General features: G+C 40.8%; 1 protein-coding gene across 1 annotated transcript in view; it reads left to right on the top strand.

Moving 5' to 3' along the window:
• Nucleotides 1-1,718: 1,718 nt before the first annotated feature.
• Nucleotides 1,719-20,061, top strand: part of ATP11A (ATPase phospholipid transporting 11A) — a 153,725-nt gene continuing 135,382 nt past the window's right edge. Inside the window, exon 1 of the mRNA XM_045007544.1 lies at nucleotides 1,719-2,064. Coding sequence (XP_044863479.1) covers nucleotides 1,990-2,064 — 75 coding nt within the window. The 5' untranslated portion in view covers nucleotides 1,719-1,989. The remainder of the gene's footprint in view (nucleotides 2,065-20,061) is intronic.

Below are 20,061 nucleotides of genomic sequence, written 5' to 3'. Positions count from 1 at the left end.
TTGCTGCATCACTTTTAGAGGTTGAGAAGATTTGCATTGTTTCTTGTAATGTGTAATTACAGCATTGTGACATATAGTAATTGCTTCAAAGATGTAGTGTGTCCTGTTGATTTTTGGAAAATTTGGACCTGAAAATATTGAAAGAAGTTGCAAAGTTTCTGGGAATAATGGATGACTGTTCTCAGCTACCTGTCTGTAAATCTGGAGTAACTCGAATGAAATAATGTCACCTAGTGCAGAATTTGGTCCATTACAGGCAACTCCCATTAGGAGTTAGAAAAATGCTCACTTCAGTTACATTAATGTATTCCTTTGAACCTGAGAAGGCTTCTGTAATATACTTCTCATTTGCCACATGATGATTTTAAACATTTTGTGGGTTTTTTGTTCTTAATTACAGTGCACAAAACTTCTTAAAAAATCATGCACTTACAATTAATATATTTTTGTTTGAGATCTGCATGGTTAAACATATAATCTACTTACGTGTACACACATGTTCAAGTTGGAGGAAGAGAAGTCTGCTTTTGTGAAATGGGGTTAGAAGATTTCATTCTTAATCCACCAAATGGGTTACACTTTTCTCTCTGGAGCCTTGAATTACAGAGAAGAAGAAACCTCCTTGCAAAATCTTTCACCAGCATTTCTTTCCTACTTGCAGTGGCAGAGTCCTGAAACTGAATGATAGAACAAGTAATGTGTTGCCAACATTTTAGCAAGGTGTTCCCTCAAAACTTTCCACTTCATGGGGTGATGTGTATGACACTCCATGGGTGAAATACCTTGCACATATATTCAGCGCTCTTATCTCCATCCCCTAAAATTCATCAATCCTTCCAATCCCAGTCTTCATGACTATCCCCCACACCTCTTTGCCTTCTGCTCCCCAGCACCTCCATGGAGGCTTTTCAGTGGTGGTGGCAGCTAGCTTGTCCTGGATGTGGCCTTTCTTTGCTGCAACTGGCTGTCCAGTGTCTGTTGGCTTTCAGGTGGCTAGGGTGTTGTAGTTCATGAGAACTCCCGAGACTGGCAGCAATTCAGTATTAAAGGCGTGGCCCTTCTCCTAAGGTCTGTAGATCGCTAAAATGCACATATATGTACATGCTGTCCTGGACACACATCCATGGGCTTGTAGCAGTGTCTGGATTATGTCAGTTGTGCTGATTCTTGACTTGCCAAACAAGATGGTAAGTGCTTTATTACATCATGGATTGATGCCTTATTTTTCTTAAGGCTTTCTTTAAATTCTCTTAGTTGTTTGAGAGATTTCCTTCATCCAGAATTATGCATTTTAAAATGTTGTTAAATCGGGAAGTTCTTTCTAAAATTATGGGTTGAGCTCCCACTGCAGGTTTAATATATCATCTGCTACATCTTACAGCTAGGTTTTTCCAGTATGCTGAAAGCAAAATAAATTAACCCTTCTCATATGAAAACTGCCCATGTATGGATCTACTGCTGTTGGAATAAGCAGTCCCTCTGAGTTTCTTGAAAGCTGTGTCCGTTGGAACCTTTTTGCAGAGTTCCGATGATATAAATCAGGGAGCGACACCAGCCACCCTCCATTTCCTTTTCACCAACAATGCAGCATGTTCAAATGCTGTGTCCTCAACACTTCCCTAGCTTCTCCTCCCCTTTCTCTGCCCCTTTTGTGTGCTATCTTTTGTTTTTGTTCAGTGTCCAACTTGGAAGCACAACCTCGTGGTCACTTCTAACTGGTAATACTCAGTCCTTTCCTGTATGTTTAATCTTCCACCTGTGAGTATCCACGTGGGCAGTTTTCAAAGGTGAAAGCCTAGATGGCTCCACGCTCTGCCCCCACTGCTTTGGAGCCTCAAGATAAGGATTCCCGAGTTAGTGGCAGGAACCAGGAGGTGGCTGGGCCACTCCCGCTCTGACATTCCTGGAACCCTGCAGGACGCAAAGGGTTGAGGGAAGTGACTCTAACGGGCAGCACTTTCTAGAAGATTCTGAGATGGTGGGCCAGACATGCAGAGATGCTCGTACTCTAAAAGCGTGGCTCCATATGGGCAGCCTTCATCTCGCAGAACCACAGTCACTATGGTAAGAACCCTTTTTTCTCCTCATGTGAGCTAACGGGTGGTCTCCAGAGGTCAGTACAGAGGGGATTAGTGACTGCCAGCCTTCTGTAAATGTCCTGGCTTGACAGATTAATGTGTAACTAGCTCTCTGAAGCCATAAATCTGCATCTACAGACATCTGTGTATTGTTTAGTCTCTAGGGTGTCCTAGCAGTTCTTACCTGTTCTTAGTATTAGAGAAAGCATTCCTCTTTGGGGGGGGGGGAAACCTTTTAGCCCCAGGAGACTTTTTAATGGGCCTAAATTCTTCCTATACCTAACCATATGCACCGACTCTTCCCTCCTTTCACCAGTTAACGCCTGGCTCTTTAATGTCAGTTACTTAACACGGACGGTCACAGCTAAATTAGGTGAAGTACAGGATGTAGATAACTCACTCTGTTATACTGAAGAATTTCACAAAACAAATTGGAACTGTGTTTGAAAGTCTCTTATATTATCTCAAGATTGTTTTGATTGCTGTCCACTTACATTACAGGGTCCCTGTGTAAAACTGCATTTATTATAATAAAATGTTTGGCAAAGCTAAACACAGAGTTCTACTTTAAAATACTTGAACTTTCTCTTCAGGTTTGGAGGTCTCCATAAAGAGGTTCTTTCCTTTCTGAAAAGAGGCTGATGAAAGGGAGGAAGGTTTAAGGGAGTTTAATTGTTAGGGAAGGTGCCAGATTTGACATTTCTGGAACTGAAGTATTAATAAACAAATATTTTCCCCTTTAACTGGAAACCACCTTATCAATGCAGCTCCAGTTAACTACCCCTCTCCACACCAGCCAGGCCATCTTAGAGAGGGGGAGCTTGGTTATTAGCAATATAGAATGCAAATTGTCCCATACCGATGCTGTGTAAGAGAGTTGTCTTTTAAAAAGGTCCAGTACTTTTAAAAGGAATTCCAAGTAGAAAAATATTTTTTCTAGAGAGAAGTAAATACTCAAAGTGTGATGCTAATCTGAAGAGAGTTTAGGAATGGTACAGTGGAGTTCAGTTTTCAGTCTTTGCATCTCAACAATAATGAACCAAATGCACTCTGTTCACAGGCGGTAGTAGTATGGTTTGCTTTTTGTTATCTTACCTGCCAGCCCTGCAAACTCAATGTGAAAGTCAAGCTGGAGTATTCCCATCTTATGTATCATCCCCAGGAACTGACCATGTTCTCCATGCCTAATTATGCCCTCAGTTACATCTGTGCAACTTCACTACAGTCAGTATATTTGCACAGGTGAATCTGATTGGAAATTCACAAACAATTCTCTTTGTGATACTCAAGAAGGGAATAGAATCAAATATACCTCACTTGTCTCTGTTTGCTCTGCAGAACTAACTGGAGTGAAAATCGGAAAAAAAATATTTGTCAAAGTAAACAGCTATGACTGAATACACACACAGCAAATCTGTTAAGATAGTGATTTTTCCACACATTCACTTTAAAACTAAGACTTCACTTTGACGCCTTGTTTACACTAGCAAAACCATTACTATATTCAGCAGCTGTGCAGCTGCAACAGAGGTAACCTCCATGCTAAGTGCTAAAAGATAGCAAAATTACCCTAGACAACAAAGGGGAAGGAATGCAAATCAGGATAAGTAAAGAACACATCAGAGATCTTCTGACCAATTAGAATGAATTCAAGTCAACAGAGCCTGATACTATTCACCCCAGGGTACTGAAGGAATTAGTTTAAGAAATCTTGGAGCCATTGGCAATAATACAGCAGAACCCCATTTATTCAATCTAGTCGGGATCGGGGCCAGATCAGATAATAAAAAAACTAGATAATCCATAAAACGAGTAAGTGAGATGCTCCAGTGCCATTTAGCAATCACAGATGAAATTGCCCACTTTTGGCCCTGGCGTCCTGGTTGTTTGGTTCATGTGGAGAGCTGGATAATGGAGGATCTGATAAACAGGATTCCACTGTATTTGCAAACTCATGGATGGCAGGAGAGGTCCTGGGAGACTGGAGAAGGACTAACATAGTGCCCATGTTTAAAGAGGGGGGAAAAAGGCGGAGCCAAGGAACTATAGACCAGTCAGCCTGATCTCAATACCTGGGAATCTACTAGAGCAATGTATACTGTAAAACATTCAATTTGTGAATACCTGGAGGTTGAAGGGGTAATTACTAGCAGCCAGCATGGATTTACTAAGAACAAATCATTCCAAAGCAGCTTGATTTCCTTTACTGACAGGGTAACTGGTTTAGTGGGGGAAATATGGTGGACATACCTGGACTTCAGCAAGGCTTTTAACAGTCCCACATGACATTCTGATAAGTAAGCTGGAGAAATGTGGGCTCAGTGGAACTACCATTAAGTGGCTACATAACTGGTTAAAAAGCCGTAACAAAGAGTAACTATTAATGGAGTGATGTCAGATTGTAGGGAAATCTCAAGTGAGGTTCCACAGGGTTGTTTAACATCTTTATTAATGACCTGGATTTAGGAATAGAGCATACTGATCAAATATTTAGATGACACAAAGCTAGAGGGAGTTGCCAATACTTTGGAGGATAGAGCTAAAATTCAGAGCGATCTTGAATAATTTGAGAACGGGGCTATAGATGACAAAATAAAATTAAACACAGATAAAGGTAAGGTGCTACACTTAGGGAAGAAAAACCATATGCACAAATACAGAATGGGGGATAACTGGTTTGGCAGCAGCACTGCTGAGAAGGATCTGGGAGTAGTGCATGATCACAACCTCAGCATGAGTCAGGAGTGTGATGCTGTTGCAAAAAAAGAGAAAACAACTGTAGGTTGCTTTAACAGAGGCGTAGTCACAGGAGGTGATAGCACTGCTGTACTTGGTGCTGGTTAGGCCTCAGCTGGAATACTGTGTACCATTTTGGTCACCACTGTATATTTACTTAGCGTGTGCACAGTCATCTAGCATCTTCAGTGGCATCTTCAGTGGCATGATGCAGTTCTAGGCCACCGCTGAACCTAGTCAGCAGGCATTCCTCGACAATGTGCATCATCCTGTGAGTTGCGCCGCTGCTGCACAAAGGGCTGTCACGAAGGCCCCAGCGATACTGGTTGGCTGCAGAGACACTTTGCCTGGTCCAGAACCTGTTCAACAGGGGCCATTGGTGATGGGGTAGGTCAAAACCAGGTGGGCAAATTTTGGGGTCAGCAACAAGGGACTGGTTGGGGATTATAACGTATCCATTCCTCTCGCCAGAGCGTTTCTGCCCTAACATCCTGGCATGGTGGTTGAGACCATAATGGACGACGTGACGACAAACATGCATCTGGTGGTTTAAAAAGGTCATTGTGCAGCAGCAGGCTTGAGTTGGCACGTACCTTCTCCAGTAGCTTGCCAGTAGCAATCTCTCATCTGATATGAAGAGTAGCAGCATTGCTCAGAACTGGAAGCCATGGGAGTGGAGTCGGATGCAGGGTGCCGGAGATGATACGCATGGCGGCATGTAACTGCATATCCACCAGTTTGGTGTGTGACAATAGACTCTAAACTGGTGCGCAGTACTCCACAACCAAATATGAGGTGGGAAGAGCTGACATCGGCAAAGTTGGAGCACGAGCACCCCATGACGAACCTGCCAGTTTGTTAAGAAGAATGTTGCATGGCTTAACTTTAGCGGCTGTCTTTTTCAGGTGGGCATGGTAACTTAGTGTGCTGTCTAAGGTCAGACCTAGATACACTGGTTCTACTTCATGCTTCACCTTCAGACCATTCAGATAAACATTCAGTTCTCGGGTTGTTGAAGATGGAAGAAACTGAAGACTGTTGGAGGCACCAAGTCTTACAGTAGAGTCCGCTAACTTTATCATGTCCTGGTTTAAGGTGGCATCAGGGCAGGGGCGGCTCCAGACCCCAGCACGCCAAGCACGTGTTTGGGGCGGCATGCCGCGGGGAGCGCTCTGCCGGTCGCCGGGAGGGCGGCAGGCGGCTCCGGTGGACCTCCCGCAGGCATGCCTGTGGAGGGTCCGCTGGTCCCGCGCGGCTTCGGTGGACCTCCCGCAGGTGTTCCTGCGGAGGGTCCGCTGGTCCCGCGCGGCTTCGGTGGCCGCACGGGACCAGTGCACCCTCCGCAGGCACGCCTGCGGGAGGTCCACCGGAGCTGCAGGACCAGCGACCGGCAGAGCGCCTCCCGCGGCATGCCGCCCTGCTTGGGGCAGCAAAATGTCTAGAGCCGCCCCTGCATCAAGGATGTAGAGAAACTGGAAGGGATCAAGAGGCAAGTGATGAAGATGGTCAACGGGATGGAATGCAAGCCAAATGAGCAAATGCTGAAGTAACTGGGTATGTTCTGTTTGGAAAAGAGGAGATTGGGGGGGAGGGACATGACAGAGGCCTTGAAATGCTGCCATAAAGAAGATGGAGAGAAGCTGTTCTCTCTTGCCACAAATGGCAGGCTAAGAGGCTATGGGTTCAAACTACAGCATAGCAGAGTTAGATTAAATCTCAGGAAAAAACTTCCTAACTGTAAGAATGGTAGGACAATGGAACAGACTGCTTACGGAGGTTGTAGAAGCTCCTTCACTGGAGATTTTCAAAAGGAGTCTGGATCGCCATCTGTCTCTGCTGGTTTAGACAACAAATCCTGCATCTTGCCAGGAGGGTTAGACTAGATGACCCTTGCAGTCCCTTCTAACTCTATGATTTTATAGGGGCCATGAGTCTATACAAGCACATCATTTAAAACCTGCTAATTCTGCTAGTATGCAAGCATCTCAAGAGGTCAATTATACATTATAACAATTCAAATGGGGGTGATGAACTATGTTCTGAGTGTAAGAGGTAATTACCTACTTTGCTGGTTAATGTAAGTTGATTATGTGCTTATGTAAGGGGATAGCCAGTGAGACTTGGAACATTTGACTTACCCTGAGCCATCACATGTAGTTAGGAGCTACATGTAATGGAAACAACTTCCGGAACTATTTTTTGTTATAGCAGTGAATGAGGTGTTCACTCTGGTTTGGGACATGTAGATGCTTAGGAAGTTATCTGGCTTTTTGAATCACAAGCAAGATAACTGGGTTTGGGTTTTTAATTAGAAGGGGAGATTTTGATTTTCAGGTGGTGGATTGTGGACAATGTCTGGCTAAAAAGATAGAGGGTCTCACTCATGGGTAGCACTGCTGGATGTACCATGAGTAGGGAGAAACCTGATTCCAGTTATAAATATTTGGGATGCAAGCTTTCCTGATAGTTTGTGATGTATCAAAGATATTACACTTTAAAATGGGTAGCAATGGGTCTTTTTTAATAGCCCTGGGTCTCTAGTATTTTTTTACATTTTCCCTTTTTAATGTTTTTAGTGCTTTTGAGGTTTGTTTAATTTAAACCTTCCCAAGCTCTTTAACAGACAATTCTAAACTCCTACAACAATTATAGCAGGCAATTAATTTTGCTACATCATTTAAGTTATCATATTTTTAAAGTATTTTGAAATTACTATTCCTGGACACAAGTTTTGAACAGATTCAGTGCATACATACATATAACTAATAGCTCATGTACTTCATCCTCTCAGTCTTGCTGCCTCTAGTAATGGAGTAGATGCTCCAGATCAGAGAATCTCAAGTATTTCACTTTAGCACAAGAATCCAAGAGGACATTCTTTCTCTGTTTCTTTGTGCCTCAAAATTAAAAACAAAATAATGTTCTTAGGTAAGACAAAATAAATCAGATACATCAACAATCTACATTTTCCCTCACAGATACTACAAATCAAAAGGTGAAGGTAAAACAAACACTTAGCATTGGGCATAAGAGGAGGTTTGGTCCTTTAAAGGAAAATTACAGGCTTTAGAGTGTTGCTAAGGAATCTTACATAAACACGAAACTGCACACTTTTGGTAGAATACCATGGTGGCAAGGTTGGGAGAGTCAGGAGATACCTTTAAGAGAGAAGTATCAGAGGGGTAGCCGTGTTAGTCTGGTTCTGTAAAAGCAGCAAAGAATCCTGTGGCACCTTATAGACTAACAGACGTTTTGCAGCATGAGCTTTCGTGGGTGAATACCCACTTCTTCGGTCTTTAAGAGAGAAGGTTGGCCATGCCTTGGATTTAAGAGCTACAATAGTAAGGGGGCCCATATATAAATTGCAGTGAAGTTTTAGAACATTCTTAGGCTTTCCACAAAGGTAATTGGGATGAAATGGAGAAATGTCTATTATTTCTCAGGCATGTTAGGTGTTACTTCCTTGTTCAATTTTGTAGTGCTGCCTGCCTGAATACTTAGCATTAAAATCAAAGAGGGATGTAAATGGGTTGCTAAAGAACCCAGGAAAGGAAAAGCAACGACAGAGAAAACCCAGCTTCAGGTACACACCTTGGAAGTAGTCATGAGAACCATGTGGCCATTACTGGAAAATGCAACTTCCCAGATGCCAGCAAAATTAACAAGTTTTGATTTTGTCAAGGCTGAGAGCCTAAAGATCAAAAGACCTGACTGGTGCTCCTGGAAGGAGGGAAGAAGGGAAATGATCAGAGGGTGGCCAGGATGTGTCAGTGAGTAGGCTGAGAGTCTGACTAAAAACACACATAGGGAGAAGGCTGCAAGCAGCATAGGTAGGTTGTCCCAACTCAAAGAGGGGAATAGGCGAGATCTGCCTTTCCCTCACCTCAAGCTATGGATAGACCGGTTAAGTTTAGGTAAGGAAATGTGTGGGCACGTCTGTTATTTTTAAATCTACTTCTATAAGTGCTAGTTTCAGCGTAGCAGCCATGTTAATCTGTATCCGCAAAAAGAACACGAGTACTTGTGGCACCTTAGAGACTAACAAATTTACTTGAGCATAAGCTTTCATGAGTGTGAACCTTTGGGGCAAAATAAATCATGCTTTGTTTTGAAGACAGGGTTTCTGTATCACTGCAAATCTATCTTGTGCACTATTATGAAGCAGCTTGCTTTAGGTAAAATGATCAACCATTTGAACCACATATGTAGGATACAACCATTCCCTCTTCCCCTCTTGTGGGATAGGGGCAAAGATAGCAAAGGCAGCCCCGAAAGACATCCCTTCTCTCTCTTGCTGCAACACACTGATCAGTGTGTTAACATGGGGGTGGGGCAGGGTGGATAAAACTCAATGATTTTTTTGAAAATGTTTTAAAACAACAAATCAGATATTGTTTATGCAACTCTTCTGCCCCTCTGAGTTTCAATAGCGCAATGCAAAACTGGCTCGAGCCCCCACCCAGTGACTTGGGACAATTACATACCACTCCCCGGGCGCCTCTAGGAGGCAATACTTCCCCTCTTGCAAGCACAGAGTCTGAGTGTAGCAAAAGCCTTTTAATAAAGGAGGGAAACAATGCAGCATTATGTTGGGGAAACACCACAAACAGGATTCATAACACAAACCATGAGCAAAAGCCCCACGTCCAAGTAAGTTTTGGCAGTGTCCTTTTTCCCTCAGGGTCTTAAGTCCAGTCACCCCAAAGTCCAACAACCCAAAAGTCTCTGTCCCTGGTCAGTGCCGCCCCAGAGTTCAAAAGTTTTTCTTCAGAGTTTTAACTCCCCAGCCTGGGTGGAAATGGGGCGGGGGCACACAGGGTGTTAAGGGGCACCTTGCGTGGTCCAGGGCCGACTGCCTCTCCGTGGAATTCTGCTGCAGCCTTCACGACGAACAGCTCAGCTCTACCAGCCACTCTGCTCCTCCAGCCATCCCTGCAAACTGCTCTGCTCTGCTCCGCTCACTGTTCCGTGGGCCGCTTCAACCATCCCGCAAACTGCTCCGCTCTGCCAGCTGCTTAGCAATATATTTTCAGGCTCCCCTACTAGTTAACACAGCACTCAATGATCTCAGCTTAGTAATTTCAGCTCTTTTAGTGATTTCAGCTTGTAGTAGGGGAGCCCTAGTGCTGGTGCATCATTGGCCCAAAGTGAATTTAGCTCAGCAGCCTCTAGATAGACTCCTAATGGAATCAAAATTAGCTCTGCTATTCAACAGTGGAGAGAGGAGGAGATGTAATGGATGTTCCGGGCCCATAGCATCAGGTATACATACCTGTTCCCAACCTCTCTCTCCATTCACTGGGTTGTGGAACCCATGGTCCTTGTCTAGCATTTGCTACTTAGGTGATGGTGAGACCCTCTGTCATAAAACAGTTTCATTGTCCTTGATTCACATAACCAGGGTAAGAACACTTTATTGCTCCTGCCTCAATAACAGAGAAACGGGGGATCCCACAGCTGCCAAAGTGACCATTTTGGGCTGCTGTGGATTCATGCTAGGCGGGGTGGGTGTGCCTATGCAAACAAAATCAGCACCTGAAGTTCTTTTCCACACTCACCATAATTCACCCCCAGATGTCAGGGTAGCGCTCATCCTGACTCTGCTTACATTTACATTAATTATTTTTAAAAAGAAAAGCTGTTTGAAATGAAATCTGAATACAAATTATGTTAGACTTAACTTACTATAATTGTTTAGAATATTTTAAAAAATAAATAAATACTCTGAATCCATGAGCCACTATCAAAACTTTGGCGTTAAAGGCTGCTTTCCTATATAGAAAATTGCGGGTGGAGGACAAATCTAACTTTTGAGGTAAAAACATAGCTTAGACTGTCTCAGTTTCAAGAGACTTAGGCAAATAGGAACTTAACCTCCAGTCACTTTCACTTAGGCATATTTGAAAATGTCCCCTGGCTGAAAGAATCAGTTTAACGCACTCTTTATTAAACAGAGGGATTAACTATAATTTAGTTGTAAATGTGAAACATGTTTTGATAAAAAATGTATGCATCCAAAACATTGAAGGTTGTTTTGTTTAATAAAAATAAATTTGATATGCTGTTCTGTGTCTAATTAAATTCCAGTTACCATCCGAATACAGCTTGACACAAATCATGGACAAAAAGTTAATTATCTATTAAACAAACCTTGTATCATTCACCATCAACCAAGGATAATGCATCTTTCTTTAGAAAATAACTGAAATTGACTAAAATCAATTATATAAAATTGAGGTTTTGCACTTGGTGATTTAAGTCACCATTTTTCAACCAGGGGTCCTGGGCCCCCTCGGGGGCTGCAAGCAGGTTTCAGGGAGTCCACCAAGCAGGACCAGCACTAGACTTGCTGAGGCCCAGGGCAGAAAGCAGGAGCCGCACTATGCAGGGCCTGATTATACTGAATTTGTCTCTTAGAAAGAGGCTAGAGTTTTATTGATGGTAATATTACCTGTTGATCATGTTCATAGAGGGAAATTCCATCCTTGTGGACTTGTAAAGCTGAAGATACCAAAAAATTAAAATATGGTATTCCAATTCTGATAAATGTTATGACAGTTCTACAGGACACCTTTTTTCAGTATCCCCAAACACTCTGAAACTGTGCTGCTGATCCCTTTAAGGTTCTAAATGCCTTAAGACGACTGGACTTGATCAATGACCAGAAAATTATCTTCCAAGTTACTGTCAACCTAGGGAAGTCAGTTCAATATATAGGTAGATTAACAAAATCTTTTGGTAGGCAACTGGATTATTGTGATATGAAGTCATATGTTCAACAGTAACTATATTTTATTCTACTTCATAGAAGGCTAATTTAAGGAAATGTACTAGAGTTCACATTGTACTTCATGATAGTGTGTCTGTTAAAATCAATACTTTGAGATTCTCCCATCACATGTGTCTCCCCTTCAAACAACTAATTCAGTCAATGCAATCAATATTGTTGGACAAGCACCACCCTCTTGCCAGGACAGGTGTGGGAAACAAACGTTAAAAAACAAGAGGTTAGCTAATCAATTGCATAAAAAAAAAAATCAAGTGATAGAAACTGGGCAAGGAGGAAAACTACACAATGCAAGACAAACCAAAAGCTCTGTTTGCTTAGTGGATTTCAAGTACTTAGTACTTTCAAGGGCATGCATGCCATTATATCAAAACACAAAACTAAATTTCTTTAATCGTAGTTAGTCCAAATATTTTCAACATCTTTAGTACATGCTACTTCAGACATTTAGTATATTTTTTCATTATCACGCATTTTTAAAATACTGTTCTGAAGACTTACTGTAACTCTGGAAATACTATTTAAATTACAACCCATTATAATAATTAGTTTATTTTCCAAATCATTATGTGGGAACTCCCACATTTTTCACTGCAATGTCAGATTTCACTTGAATAGACATTGGACTCATCCATGCAGTGGCTCAGCATTCTTCTTGCCTTCAGATATGAAAATAATTTAATTCTGTGTATTCATAGACTAAGGCCAGAGGGGATCATTTGGTCATGTAGTCTGATGTCTTCTATAACACAAACTAGAGAACTTCATCCAGTTACTCCTGTATTAAGCCCAGTAACTTGTGTTTGACTTAAGCATATTTTCCAAGAAGGCATCCAGTCTCAATTTTGAAGATTTCAATAGATAAAGAATCCAGCACTTCTCTTGGTAGTTTGTTCCCTCACTGTTATAAATGTGTCTTATTTCTAATTTGTTTGGCTTTAACTTCTAGCCATTTGGTCCTGTTATACCATTTTCACCTAGATTACAATGCCTTTAGAACCTAATATTTTTCTCTCCATGAAGGTACTTGTACAGAGTAATCTTGGATGGGCTAAATAGGGTGACCAGATGTCCTGATTTTATAGGGACAGTCCCGATTTTTTGATCTTTTTCTTATATAGGCTCCTATTACCTCCCACCCCTTGTCCCGATTTTTCACATTTGCTGTCTGGTCACCCTAGGGCTAAGCAGATTGAGTCCTTTAGGTCTCTCACTGTAAGCCATTTTTTCTAGCCCTCAATTTCTGTGGCTCTTCTCTGCATCCTCTCCGCTTTTTCAAAATCCTTTTTAAAATATGGACACCAGAATTGTATACATTATTCCAGTATCACTCTCACCAATGCCATATACAGAGGTAAAATCACCTCCCTACTTCTCCTCACTATTCCTGGTTATACATATAAATATTGTAGGTATGTACAGCATTGTCTATCAATATATTTGTGCCTTGTTTATATGTCTATATAGAGATGTGAGACTGAATAAATGGAGAGGGTCCCCCCCCCAATTTTAATATTAATGTTCCTGGCTGCCATTGGCCTGGTTGGTTGTGTATTCAGGACCCTTAACAGCAGACAGCCTCTCACCCCACCCCACCCCACCAAAAAAGAAAAAATTCTGGCTGCTACGCAGAAGGTGGTCAAGATGGAGCCATGCAGGTTCAGTGGCTCCTGGCCCCAGTTGCCACTGGTGTTTCTTGTGGTTCAGGGGATTCCCTTAAGGGGGCAGACTTTCCAAAAACTGTCCTGGCTGGTAGAGCGGGAAGGCTGAGGAGGACCCTCTCTAAAAATTAGATGCTTTAGCCAGCCACCTGTGTGTAACCTACCCATGAGGTCAGCCCTGCTCTTTTTTCCCCTTGGAAAATATTTGTACTTCTCAGGATTACAAAACAAACAGGTCTTTGGCCAGTAAAAGGCAAACGGGGGAGGAAACATTTATACACCCACATATCCATATTCACAGTCATGTTACAAATTTACATAATGGATATTCCTTTAATAAAATCATGGCTAAACAGTCTGATTTTAATCTTTTTAACATGTATTACAGTAATTGCCAAATATCCCCGTTGGTACTGGGGGCCCCAGTGTGCTAGAAGCTGTCCAAACACACCAGAATGCACAGTGCCTACCCTGAAGAGCTCATCTAATTTAGGAAAAGATGCAATGACTGTGGACAAAAGAGTAGGAAGAACATGGGAGGAAGGACCAGGGTAATGATATCAAAGCCACTTGGTTACATATGTTAATTATCTGATCACCTTGATGGTGGTAAATAATTTCTCTTAAAATTTTTTAGTACTTGTTGCCTCTGATCTAGCCATTGCTATTTGGTTGATAGGTGTAGACATCATAGCAGAAGGTAGGCTATTGAGGCATGATTTGAAGGAGTAGAGGATAGTGGCCATATGTGTCCATTCAGGGAGGATACTCTTTGCATGGGAAATTGCATGATAGAAATTGGTAAGATGGCTGTGGGAGAAGTGTATAAAACAGGCAGCTGAGGCTGAGGTTATTGGTAGAGTGGAGCGGAGCAGAGGGCAATGCAATAAAAGACACAAGCAGATACATGTAAACTAAATTTTAAATTCCTTTATGAACCAAAAAGTAGGATAGGATTGTAACACTGCTGTTTATTTTATATAATGGTCAATTATCCAGGAATCAGAAGAAGGCATGTAAATATTTTTAAATATGGTCCATGAACCACCTTGAGGTCTGTTTCTACAATCTAACTTGTATTAATTTATTTGTCATAGCTCAAGCTGAAACCTAAATCCACTCCTTTTTTCCCCTTGTTAATATAATCCCTTGTGGGGCTGAGGTGGTTGAAGAGAGCTCAGAGAAGAGGGGCCATGTAATAATAATTTAGTCAGTGTGTTTCCTCTCTCTTAGCTGTAGGTGAAACTGGAAACCTCTTTGTGATCACAGCTGTTTTCTTCAGTCCTGATTTGACCAGTAGCACTGGGAATCAGTCTGAGATTCTCAAGAACAGTTCCGTGCGCAACCCTTTGGAGCATGTTGAATCTGCACTTACCAAATGTAGTTATTTTTTATTTCCAAATCAGTGCCAAATGGGAACTCTTTCTAATAACAAGAAGGGGTAATTGCCGCTGCAAGTTAGAGCATAATATTTTTTTTCTTATCAGATGGCTACACTCTACAGTTTATGTAGATGAAACCTCTTTTTCTTTGCAATTCTTTTATGCAGAAGTAGACAAAAATAAGACAGATGTGGCAAAATACAAACTGTAAAATAATCTCATTTGTATTAATATCCTTTGGGCTATGTTTTGAATTTTTATTTTTGGCACTATAGTTCTGATGTCTTGCCCCATTCTCTGCTGCAGAACAAATATGTGCCAGGGTAAGTGTTTTGGCTTAGGTAGCATGCATCTACAACCACTTACAAATTTACAGCTTTTTATATGAATGCTTGCTTTTTAACTGATCAAATGCTTCAGTTGCTGAAGCCCAACATACTGCTTCATTCAGTGCCATTGCTTGCAGGGGGGATGACTAGACTAACGTTTTTTTTTACCTTGAGTTAGTTTATTATGATGGACTTGAACTAAGTAACATGCTTAAACATGCTAGTCAGGACACTTGGCAAACATTTGTTCCACAGCATGCATGTTTGTGGTTTATCCTAGGTTATCCCCCTAAATATCAATATTTTGAATAGGGTGAAGCACAAACATTTGTGTCTTAGGATAAGTGTCAAGGCTAGCATTTAGAAACACATTTGCTGAATAATTGGTAGTCAATGAATTCATGTTAAACTCTAGTCTAGACTAATCCTCAAAAATGCCAAAGAAAATCCAAGCTGTACATGTTAAACAAGAGGTTTATACAACCAGATGCTCAGTAAACCTGGACTCTTCTGAAAAGACCTATAACTAGACAAGTGTGGAACAAGGTACTGAACTTTCAGGGGCATATATTCTCAGAAGAGGGCGTTGAGTGTAATATATAACAAGTTTTCTTGGATATTCAATGTAAACTTAATTTATACTAATTTATTTTGTAGTCAGTCTTATAAAGGTAGCTTGAGTTTTTCCTCACTGCTTTTTGTGGCTCCTCTTTACAGCAGCTGAGCCTTTGCTGTTATGGTTTCTGTGATTTGGCTTAGTTCCAGAACCCCACTTAGACACCAGGAGCAGACTATATGGCCAGGGAAACATCCTGGTGTGGGAAGAGGCAGATCTTACGCTCAGTAAAACTTAAAAACAAAAACATTTGTTTACTCAGAACAGAAAGCAAATGATTATAAAATAATTCTTTCATTAGATTAAAAGCCCCTTTCTGCTGAATTTCCATCATTTTTAATTGTATTATGTATTTTTATATATATAAAATACATAGATTTTAATATTTGTGCTTACTAATGGGATTCAGCTACACCAGCTTGTAGGTTATTTGGCCTGTGATATGCAAAAAATCAGACCTTATGATCATAGTCTTCCCATCTGGTCTGAAAAATCTATAAATTTCATCATCTTATTCTTGGGCATTTGAGGAAGCAACTCTGAGTCCTAGATTCCCTCTCCTCTGTCTTCATAAGAGAAATTTGAATATGTAAAACTCATAACTTTGAAGCTCCATTTTGGGCTCTGAAAGGTTTGTAGCATTTCATACTCTTATGTAAAGTTCCTTATTTGAAAGAAGGTCTTGCCTCTCAACAGGCGCATTCCCTCCTGAATCTCTTTTACAGTAGGGTAGCCGAGTGTGGGGTGCAGCACAATCGCAATGCAAGTTTTTCCTGTGCTGCCCTGCTAACATAATGGGTTGAGATTGGTTACATGTTCCTGAAGGGAGGCTCAGTTTTTAAAGGTTTCTTTAGGGAGTGGGCAAAAAAGGATATTAAGGATGTGGGTTAAAGAGTTTTGGAAGACCTTTTGGTTAAGAGTGGAGCACATGGGGAGATACAGTAAGAAGAGACCACCATTCCATGACAAGCTTCTCTCTACAGCTTCTCATCCTCTTCTATAACCACGATTCTCCTCCCCTCTCCTAATCAAACAGTGCATGGCAGCAAATCAGAGACTGGAGGCGTATGCTATCTCATGTATTGTTTATGTATGCTTTTGCTGTTTGAATAGGAAACTGCTACATCAAAATGTTGTTTAACCTTCTTCTATATAATTGAACAACAGACACATCTGGAGGCTGTGATTACACTTATCTTTTCACCCCAGACAAAAGTACCTAACCTCCCTTGCCATTATCAAAATCATGGAAACTCAAAATGTACTAATATTAAAGTACAGTTCCATACATGACTTTATAGAAAAATCTTTTTCTAACAATATCTTGGCTTTCCTAGATGAGAGACAACAGTTTTTTCATATGTTAAATGCTCTTGAAATACAGACATATATTAAGTCTCTATCCAAATATAAATTAAGGTACATGGTACGTCAAAAGTGTTTTTCCCATCTCCATTCCCCATGTTGTGTAATTATATTGGTGTCATCCACACTGTGATATTCAAAGGTCTGTTACTCTGAACACATGCCTGAATGATATTATGTATGGTTTATATTTAGAGTGGGAAGTGGCTACTGTTTCATTAAAATAAAGAAAAGTAGTTGAACCCCATCAGCCGCTAAGATGACAGTCACAGTTTATAACACAGTTTGATGTGTTACAGTTTGAAGCTTACAATGCTTACCAGGATTTACATTAGCCATGCCCCTCCCTTGAGTCACTACATACAATCCCACAATAATACATACACATTTGCATTTTTTTAATACCATGAACTCCTAAGGTACTGAAAGATTTAACTTAATCCAATAAGGTTTGTCCAGGCAATTACCATATTGTCACAGGCAGGTACTGTTATCCTTTCAGTTTTAAATGCCTAACCACAAGCCCTTAAGCATTATTCAACATTGATGGTAATTAGCCTCAATGAACCTTTCTGAAAACACCTCATGTTTTGGGTTTAAATCCTTTCAGGGGAGGGATGATGGTAGGGCCCATATATTCCCCCTCCCCACCTGGAAGTTGTGTGATCTCAGATTCCTACCCAATATCTCAATTAGAATAGAACACTCTCTTTCTCTGCCATTAAATACAGCCCCATTGCAAGAAGACACCTTTGTCACACCATCATAGCAATAGAATACATATGCACCATGAATTCCATGGGTCTCTAGCCCAAGTATGCATGTGCCTTTGTAGGTCAGGGCATGAAACATTGGATTAGTGGCTGTGTATTAGTAACAAGAACTACTCTTTCACCCCTTGGGAAAAAGGGTAGCTATTCTTCCTTAGTCGCATAACGCAGGCCATATTGGGTGGCAACAGTGCTGGCAGATTACAAAGCAAGTATCACTTTAATCCATTTTAGAAAGCCATAAATATAGCTATAAATTGGGTTTATGGGCTAATTATTTATTCAGAATGCACCAGAGCGATTGATCTCCCATAGTAGCTGCTGTGTCTTCTACCTGAAAAAAGAGAGACACTGAATACCATGTGCGAGAAAAGACACTTTTGTTATCCTAGTTTGTAAATGGATGATGATGGTAGATGGTAGGCAATTATTTACTGTACCTGGTACCCAATTAATCATGTCTTATTTCTGTTACTTTAGCCCAAACCTTAAATAAGCGAACACTGGTATTTTGAAGAAGGATCACTACAAGTTTAACACAGTAACTCTTCTTTCTCATGATTTCATTCTTTTTTGGTTTCATGCTTTGGGCCTATTTCTCAAAAGTTGAATTTCTCAAGTGCCCCTCAATTTCATTGTCAGTAGGAGAAGTTCTTTAATGTGAAATATGGTAAACTTCTGATGTTCAGTGTTTGTACCAAAAACTGCACCAACAAACATTTAGAGTAGGGGTCGGCAACCTCTAGCATGTGGCTCGCCAGGGTAAGCACCCTGGCGGGCCGGGCCAGTTTGTTTACCTGCCACATCAGCAGGTTCGGCCCATCGCAGCTCCCACTGACCGCAGTTCGCCGTCCCAGGCCAATGGGGGCGGCAGGAAGCCGCAGCCAGCACATTCCGCGCCGCTTCCCGCAGCCCCCATTGGCCTGGGACAGCGAACTGCAACCAGTGGGAGCCACGATTGGCCAAACGAACCTGCCAACGCGGCAGGTGAACAAAGTGGCCTGGCCCGCCAGGGTGCTTACCCTGGCGAGCTGTGTGCCAGAGGCTGCCGACCCCTGATTTAGGGTATTGTTTATACTCTCATGTAGGTACATTCAAAGATAAGATGGATGTTCTATCCTCCTTATTTTGCCTATGTACACTTTTGGAGTGTAATTCTCAGCAGCAGATGAATTATATATTGGATTTTCTTTACCTACCTGTGGTAAGATATATTGAAATCGGTGTTAGGTTCTGAACTACCTTTTTGTGGATATGAAGTAAACAGGCTATCCTGACCCACAGTTCAGTGTTTAATTATATTACAAATATAGGTTTGATATTTTGTGCTGAATATCAGTTCATACTTCTGCAAATATATTCACATTTGGGATTTTTTAGCTTTTCTGAATTGTGATGGAACTCCTTCCTAAATAGACAAAATAAGGGTTTGCATCTGATTTCTTCTGCTCTCATGTTACTATTTTTTTTAAATTATACTTTCATTGCTTTGAGAATATGAATGTCAAAGATTAAGAATGCAAAGGAAAGTTTGGGATGTGAAATTGAAAATCTTTGTGTGAATATCCAACAAACTTCTGAAATGTAAATAGTCAATGTTTACTATGTTAAATATTTGACTGGCTAGTGGATAAGTGCTTATCCTTTAAATGAATCTTTTGATGTCATTAAATGCAATACATTGTGAAATATTCATACTTTGATTTGGTATTCGGTTGTAGATGGAAAAAACTATACTCTTTGAAAGAATGAAAAGTAAACATGACTTAAAAGCTTAGTACATCAAAGGAATTTCTTAAATATTTAATCTTTAATTGAATTGTTTCTTCAATTACTGTGAAAATCAAACTTATTCTACAAATGCTGTGATTAACAGTATTGTAAACCTTTTTATTTATTATGAGTATGTTTCTTCATATTCCTGACGTTCACACACACTAAAGGTGTCAAACATGAATTTGCCACTCTGTCAGCATGAGACATTCACCAGTATAGATATTACATGAAGTCTGTGATCCAGATGCTGTTAGTTTGAGGTGTATATTAAAGATCCCCACAATTACACTCAAGGATCAAAGAGGGACATATCATCAGCAACTTATATATATAATGGTAAGTAAAACTATAAAATGTAATTTGTGAGTGTTATTAGAACTTTAGTATTTTTCTGCTGATATATTTAAAATCTGAGTTCTTCCTTTATATTAAAGGGTCTGATTGGTATTTTAGGTTCCTTTATCATGGCAAAATTGCAGAGGAGTATTGTTTTTGTAGATATGTGAAATTCAGTCAGAGGACAGTCTGGTTTTTGTATAGCTCTGAACAAATTTCTCATCT

The sequence above is a fragment of the Mauremys mutica genome, chromosome 1, assembly GCF_020497125.1.
Source record: "Mauremys mutica isolate MM-2020 ecotype Southern chromosome 1, ASM2049712v1, whole genome shotgun sequence".
In the NCBI taxonomy this organism is placed as follows: Eukaryota; Metazoa; Chordata; order Testudines; family Geoemydidae; genus Mauremys; species Mauremys mutica.
This window is presented reverse-complemented; position numbering and strand designations above follow the sequence as displayed.